The sequence below is a fragment of the Astyanax mexicanus genome, chromosome 24 (genome assembly GCF_023375975.1).
Source record: "Astyanax mexicanus isolate ESR-SI-001 chromosome 24, AstMex3_surface, whole genome shotgun sequence".
Classification (NCBI taxonomy): Eukaryota; Metazoa; Chordata; class Actinopteri; order Characiformes; family Acestrorhamphidae; genus Astyanax; species Astyanax mexicanus.
In genome coordinates this window covers 32,045,958-32,053,874 of record NC_064431.1, presented here as the reverse complement: position 1 = coordinate 32,053,874, position 7,917 = coordinate 32,045,958, and the positions used below count along the sequence as shown (strand labels likewise).

Below are 7,917 nucleotides of genomic sequence, written 5' to 3'. Positions count from 1 at the left end.
ATGCATGAGAACTGTGATTAAAAACCAGGATTATTCCACCAAATACTGATATTTTTTTTGCATTATTTCTCATTTTCTCTGAATGACCATATTTGTTATTTGGAATTTGAGAGAAATGTTGTCTATAGTTTATAAAATAAAACAACAATGTTCATTTTACTCAAACATAAACCTATAAATAACAAAATCAGAGAATCTGATTCAGAAACTTAAGTTGTCTCTTAATTTATTTTCCAGAATTGTATGTAAAATCATATATTAATAATAATATAAGTGTAAATAATATTCACTCTTTTTAAGCGCTAAAATGTTTCTAAAAACAAACACACAGAGAACACACAAACTATTTTTTCAAGAGGAAAAACTTTATAAACAGCAGCATTTGTTTACATTAGAAATCCCGCAGTAGTGTCAGAATCACCATTTAGATTAATTTACTTTATCCATAATTATAAACATCTTTTTTTTTTCTCTCAAAATAAACTGATTACTCAACAGCAGTATCAGCCCCATATTGTGAATAATAAACAACAAATATAATCTGCATTAAATTCTGAGGAAACGTTTATGTCTGTTTACACCAGGTTGGGAAGAGCATGCTAACGTGGCTAAAAAAATTTAACAGATCATCTTACGTCTAATAACCACCAAGTTAGCATGATGCTAGCAGGACATAATATATTTATTAGCACATGCTATCTAGTGGCTATTAGTTTATCATTTTTCTGACTGAACTGTTGTTTAAGGGTTAGCGTGAATTCAGTATTCCTGTTATCGTTACACTCTTATCCACAAAGACGTTAATATTAAAGCAGAAGAACTCCGGTGTAAAAACTCAATTTTACAACAGAGTTCTCCTTTAAAATGTAAAATAAGAAGAATAGTTGATAATACTGATGAACACGAGTAAAAGAGTACAGAAATTAAGTGTGTGTGTAAGTGCGTGTGTGTGTTTACAGACATATAAACGAGAAGATAAAGCATTTATAAAGGAGAATAAAGGAGAAACAGGGAGTTGGCACACAAATGCACAATGCCAACACATCTTAAAGTGCTTTTATGGGTTAATTATTTTTTTTTGCAAGAGGCAACAGAAGGAAGAAACCATGCAGGCAAATATGAAAAAGTATGGCAGTGGTGGCTACGCTTTAGAGAGCTTAGCGCTGGCACATGGCACATCATATTAAAGAACCCACCTATAAGTAAAGAAAAAGATTTAAAGTGATGGTTTGACCATTAAACCATTTCCCCTCACTCCAAATGTAGTCTATCATTAGCTTATTAGCCAAGACTGATGTTTGCTTCTTTAGATTTACACCTTTTATTTATTACATGGCTATGTTTTTTAATTTTCCTGTAGCTATATAATGGGAACTTATGGCCATAGTTAGCATTGTGCTAACTGAATAAGGAAACCACATCAGCAAAGTTTAAAGTTTAATTTATTTAAGGGTAGTTAGGCTGGTTATTTGATTTAGGCTACTTGGTATAGGAATTTGAATTTGATGTTACTTTTATCTAATTTGATCAGATCTAATGCAAAACTGAAGAAGCAAATATTCAGACACCAAATCTTCATATTCTGGCTGAAACATACTACAACATAATTTGGATTAAGACGAGAAAACTGGTCATACCAGCCAAGCTACCTAAGCTTTACGAGGCATTTTGATCCACTTAACTTTCTTAGAAGAAGTTAATAGTTAAGTCACATATTTGCATGTTGCGATCAAAACTGTTCACTAGCAAGCAAACGGACACATTATTATCGTCATTAGTATTTCAGCATGTGGACAAAAAAAAGTATATATACATTTTTTTACCAAAAAACGTGTTGCGACTCGATAATTAAAGCAACATATCAATTATCACACCTGGCTGAATTTAAAAGGTACAGTACATTCCCTCATTCGTTGGCTCTGAGCGTTCTTGGCACCAGCATGACATGGCAGTCTTTCTCAACAAAAAAAAAACTCCCCTGTGATGCACTTGGTCATTTGAACCTAAGCAACATTAGCATTAGCATTAGCTTCAGTTCCATATAAGCGTTCTGTGCGGCTTCCTCTCCTCAAGTCCTCCTCTCAGAGTGCCGATCCGTCACACATGATGTTTTCCCCTCGACCAGGGAAAATCTCCAGCTGCCAGTAGCGTGGATCTGCGTATACTATTAACAAAAAACAAACAAAGCTAAATTTTGGTATTGTCATATTATACATTGAGATGGAACAATATATACAGTATTTTACAGGTATATACTTATACCCCGACTCGTATATCACCCCCCCTTATGACTGCTATCTGATGGTTGTGGTTACAGAGATTAAGGCCAGTCATTATTTGCTGTGTATATGTGTGTATAATCTAATGAATAGGGTTAATAAACCTGCAGTGAAGAATATTGATATTGGTTGTATATTATGTGGAACTGAAACATAAATAAATAATAATTAAATAAATACATAATTCCTGGTATTTGATTAATTAGGAGTATTTTATATGTTAATAACACAATTTAAATGTAATTACTGTGGTATACAGTTTCTGTGTGTGTGTGTGTGTGTGTGTGTGTGTGTGTGTGTGTTTTTGTTTGTTGTACTTACCCAGATTCCCTGGACTGAGCCACAGGTTAAAAGAGCTGCAGTGTGTTTGGCAGCGGTGAAGAGGCAGCACCCGAACAGTAGGGGATCCTTCACCCACCAACAACCAACCCAACACTCGCTCTCCCTAACACACACACACACACACACACAGAGAGAGAGAGAGAACTTACTTAAAGGTGTGTCCAAACCTTTGACTGAAACTGTATGAAAACTGTATGAAAACTGGTATTTATACACTCATATCGATAAACATGGACTAACTAACTAAATCCGGACACTAAATCCACACACACACACTCACTCTGCTCTGAGAGCCGGTGCTGTGTGTGACTCGGCAGCGCCGCAACGTTGTTCCTGCAACTTCCACCAGCGGGCAGAGCAGTGCATCAGGGAAAAGCCACTGAAACACCCCCTCCCTCGAACCTGAGTCAAACCTCCTGCAGGAGAGCAGAGAACAAACACAGCACAGTTAAAACTAGACATTATACTAGAACATCTCCAAAAAAAAAAAAAAAAAAAAAAAAATCAGTAATTCAGTTAAAAATGTGAAACTCATATATTATATAGATGTATTAAACAGAGTGATCTATTTTAAACTTTTATTTCTTTTATTGTTGATGATAATTATGGTTTACAGCCAGTGAAAACCCAAAAATCAGTGTCTCAGAAAATTTAAATACTATATAAGACCAATTTGTGGTCAGTGGGGGCAGTGTGCCAAGTCCTGCTGGAAAATGAAATCTGCATCTCCATAAAAGTTGTCAGCAGCAGAGGGAAGCATGAAGTGCTGTAAGATTTTGTGGGAAAACAAAACTGCACTGACTTTAGACTTGATAATAAAACACAGTGGATCAACACCAGCAGATGACAGACATGTCTCTCCAAACCATCACTGATCATCAGTAGAGTCTGGAGGAAGAGTGGAGAGACACACAGTCCAAACTGCTTGAGGTCTAGAGTAAAGTTTCCACCAATCAGTGATGGTTTGGAGAGACATGCCTCTGTTGGTGTTGATCCACTGCTTTTATCTCCATATGGATATCACTGTTATGATTTATGTATAATTCAGTACTGGCTGGGTTCAGTACCAGAGCAGGCTGAAGTTGGCTGGATGCTGAGGAAATCCCTCCTCTGGAGACATAACCTGCTCCTCCTCCCCCAACAGAACCGCCACAGAGTCCGACTGAGCCGAGTACAGCTCCTCCAACTGCTGCCTCCTCACCACCAGAGACTGACCAACCTACAGACAGACAGGCAGAGAGAGAACCTTTTTTACGGCTGTATCTACAGACATATTTAATATTAATCAGAAAGCTATTTATAATGAACTGTGAGAAAGTGTGTGTGTGTGTTAGTGTGTGTTGGTGTGTGTCCTCACCTTCAGCAGTATGGGCTGTGCTCCTGTGGGTATGAGATCAGTGTGGAGTGTGTTGAGCTCCAGCACTGCAGAAACACCAGCACAGCCAGAACAGTTCAGCAGCGTCTGTCTTACACCCCCTACACTCCACCACGTGTGGAAACCTAAACACACACACAAAATTATCAGTAATCGTTTTATTGAGAAGCTCTTACTATGCACTGTTTACAGAGAGACCTTTATTGTATGGTTATCTACAGAGACTTTTACTGTGAAGTTTTTTTTTGTGTGGGGAAGGAGGGGGAACTGTGGCCCTAGTTGGGCCACAGCTAGCTGGAACCAGCTTAAAAGCCCTGCTCCTGCAGCTCAACGAGGCACAGTGCAAATTATTTTATGAAGCATTCTTACTCTAGTGTTACAGAGGGACTCTTACTGTGTAGGTTGTATTTCTTGGCGATGGGCAGGGATAACAGTCTGATGTGGCTGAGTGGGGAGGACCAGTTGTGGGCTGTGGGGCTGAAGGGTCCAGGGTGGGGGATGCTCTGGGGGTACGTGAAGGCCAACACCACGATCAGCAGCACACCAACGGCCACAACAAACTGCAGAACAGAAACAGTGAAAGAGCACCAGCATCAGAACAGAGCAAACCTACAGCAATCACTGGTGTAAATTAATTAATCAGAACAGCAAATACTCCACATGATTTCAGTTTGGTGCTTTTTTCATTTTTACACTGAGGATATGAAGGTAATGTAGCCAACAAGTAATAGAAACTCTCACACCACAAGAAATACCATAGAAATACACAGTAAACACCACAGAGACACACAATAAATACAGCAGAAATACACACTAGATCATATATGTGATATATTTCAGGGCATTCTTGCGATAGAAATAGAATCTAAGTTTAGCAGTTTTAAACGTTAGGTAGAAACAAAATATTTTGTAAGCAACAGTAAAGACTTTTGTATAATATAATGCATATATAAATAAATAAACAACATAATGTAACAAATAAATCTGAATATTTATTGCATGCGTGTATATGTCACACCCCTAAAATTGTTAAAAATGTTAAAATTGGAGTATAAAAAACATGTTGACGAACAATACCATCCTGTTTCAAAATCTGCCGCACTACAATCCCCAGAATGCACTGCCCCTCCCTCCAACAACAGCAGTTACATACACAGTGTCGCCAACTTAGCCAATTTTCAGAGTAATTCACAAAAAAGTGAGTATCGACAAATCTACAGACTTCTTTATACAGCTAGGTCCCACAGAGGAGAATCACCCAAACTGCCCAGCATGCAGTTCTCTCTCTTTTTTTAGAAATTTACCCCAAGAATAAACGATTTAACAGCAAAGACAAAAATGCAGTCGTGCAATGCAAAAAAAATATTTCTTCTTTGGACATTTAAGATTTATCTGTTTAAATGAAACACATTTATGTTCTGTACCTTGATAGTTGCTCGTAGAATAGGGAACTGTGGAGGATCCCTCCGCGGCTCGTTGGTCTCCAGAACCTGTTTAATGAACTTCTCGATTTCTCTCTCAGACATCCCGTATCTGTAGCCGGACTGCCGCAGGATGTCGATACTCTCCGACAGCTTATCGTAAATGCACGGCTCGCTCAGGGTGGACCCCATGGTGACAAGTTACCTGAGCTCAGGTGAACTCTGTTCTGCTGCTGCGACCGTTTACTTCCTCCTCATCACCCTGAGCTGAAATAATTACATGAGGGCCAATCAATGTAAAGATATAGAATATGAGACACATGGGGCGGGACATGTGCAGGTGTGATGGATCACAGTATAAACCAATAGGGAGTCGGAATGGTATATGTTTATACTTCTCTACATCCAATTACAATCAGATTCACTCTATCTGGATGGAGAGATTTATCTGGAAAGGGGTTTTATTGAGCGTTGAGAAGCCGGAATGAAAACGAGCTGAAATTAAATAGGTAAAGAGTAACGAGGCTGTTTTTAAAATAAAAGGAATAGAAAGTTCAAATAATTGTGTGAAAATAAAAATTTAGCTAACCAACATTTCTATTTAAGTAAGGAAACAAAAGATTTGTATTTCACTACTTGACACCTCTGCTTTTTACAGTAAAAAGCAGTATTAAGAAGTACTTTAAACACTAGTATCTATACTTCTACCTACAGAGTAATGAATGGAGAGACTTTTCACACCTTTGAGAGGTAACTAAATACTCCGTAATCTTACACAGTTATATGTTACAATGATAAAAATGAATAATTATAAGGGGATTTAATAACCACAGCAATTTTACCTGCACAGGTGAGAAGTTCACTTAACCCAGATCACGGGAGAACACTGTAGCCTTCATGGTCTTTAGCTTCTTAAACACAAATAGAAAAAACAATTCGCATTATTAAAAAAAAAATCCGAATTAGATTTGCTATCAACATAACATCACTAGTGTTAGCATTAGCATTAGCTCCAGGTAGTGATGGAATGGGAAACATCCAAAACGAAGCGATTTATAACGAATTAAAAAGCAAAACAGCTCCTCACACACTCTCACACACATCCACACACACTACAGAACTACAATAACTCACATTATCAGGATTAATCCGGTGATTTAACGCGTTTTTCCTACTCAGATCGATCAGTTCCTCCTCTCTCTACAGATCCACACTGACTCCAGCACTTTCCACACTGTCACTGTACCCACCCAGCTGTTATAATAACTATACTACTGTGATTAATAACATATCTGAGTTCATATAAACCCTGTTAATGGGGTTTATGTGTTGTTATAATACAGATATTAATATATGAGCTCGTTAGTTTAATTTTGACGTGTTTGAATTAAAACCAGCGAAAGTGCTGCAGTAAATAACTAACTGTATGTCATCACGTGTTTTTGCCTACGTCACCACCGTCACTGTCCGCCACTACCGTCACTGCCCGTCACAGCGGAGCATCTCGTCATCTTTATTTGATAACACACAATAGAAATAAAAATATGGAAAATTACGAATAAGTACTGTATCAATAAAACGGTGACAGTAGTTTCATTTAATAGTTAATATAATAGTTAGAATTTTTATCCAGTTAAACGTGTTTTAAAAATATTTAATTTAGACGTAGACCATGTCTTCTTGGATAGCTATGACAAATAGCTTTTATGAAATAGAAAGAAATAAAGAAATTATTGTTTATTTAATTCATCACTGTGTTTAATGATTTTATAAAGGAATCGATTTATTTGGTGTAATTCTTTATTTTCCTCCTCTCTGTTTGGTCCTTTATATTTGCAAATAATTAATTTATTTATTTCCAAAGTCAATGTAGTTTTTTTAATGGTTAAAAATATATTATTTCTTTGTAACATGGTAACTCATTTCAAACGTTTTTCCTTTTTCTTCTGTGTTTGTGGGTGTGAATGCTGGTTGGGTTATAATGTGGGATTAAAATACAAATTTCATAGGGATCTGGTAGTTTTAAGAAATGCACTTTTCTATTCCTTGTAATTTTTTCTGCTGTCAGTTTTCGTATTATTGAATTTCTGTAATGTCACATGCTCAATAAAACTGTATACAAATATATACAATATATATAAAAAAAACATTTGGACATAATAATTCATTGCTGCAGCACCTGCCCCCTTTCTGAAGACATATGATAAAACACACCCTAAAGTTAACTAGTTTATAGAGCTCCACTGTTATAGGTTATATACAGCTCTGGAAGGAAAGAAATAGAGAAATTAGAGAGCACTTCAGTTTCTGAATCTGTTTAATTTCTGATTTTGCTATTTATAGGTTTATGTTTGAGTAAAATTAACACTGTTGTTTTATTCTATGAACTAGGGACAACATTTCTCCCTAACTGTAAATAAAAATATTGTCATTTACATTATTTATTTGCAGAAAATGAGCAATGACTGATGCATCTTGGCATCATGTTCTCCTCCACCAG

At 36.8% G+C, this 7,917-nt stretch overlaps 1 protein-coding gene across 2 annotated transcripts; it reads right to left on the bottom strand.

Annotated features, from left to right (window-relative positions):
* Positions 1-344: 344 nt before the first annotated feature.
* Positions 345-6,704, bottom strand: c24h6orf89 (chromosome 24 C6orf89 homolog). 2 transcript variants are annotated; one of them, XM_007256713.4, is made up of 9 exons: positions 6,552-6,704; positions 6,260-6,325; positions 5,421-5,684; positions 4,391-4,556; positions 3,979-4,121; positions 3,689-3,840; positions 2,902-3,037; positions 2,601-2,724; positions 345-2,164 (listed from the first exon to the last, which is right to left on the bottom strand). In XM_007256713.4, the coding sequence occupies exons 3-9, from the start codon at positions 5,607-5,609 to the stop codon at positions 2,082-2,084; spliced, it is 993 nt and encodes a 330-aa protein (XP_007256775.2). In that variant the 5' UTR covers positions 5,610-5,684; positions 6,260-6,325; positions 6,552-6,704; the 3' UTR covers positions 345-2,081. The 2 variants fall into 2 exon arrangements, with proteins under 2 accessions (XP_007256775.2, XP_007256774.2); XM_007256712.4 differs by having other exon boundaries at positions 6,260-6,328; positions 6,552-6,674.
* Between the last annotated feature and the right edge of the window lie 1,213 nt (positions 6,705-7,917).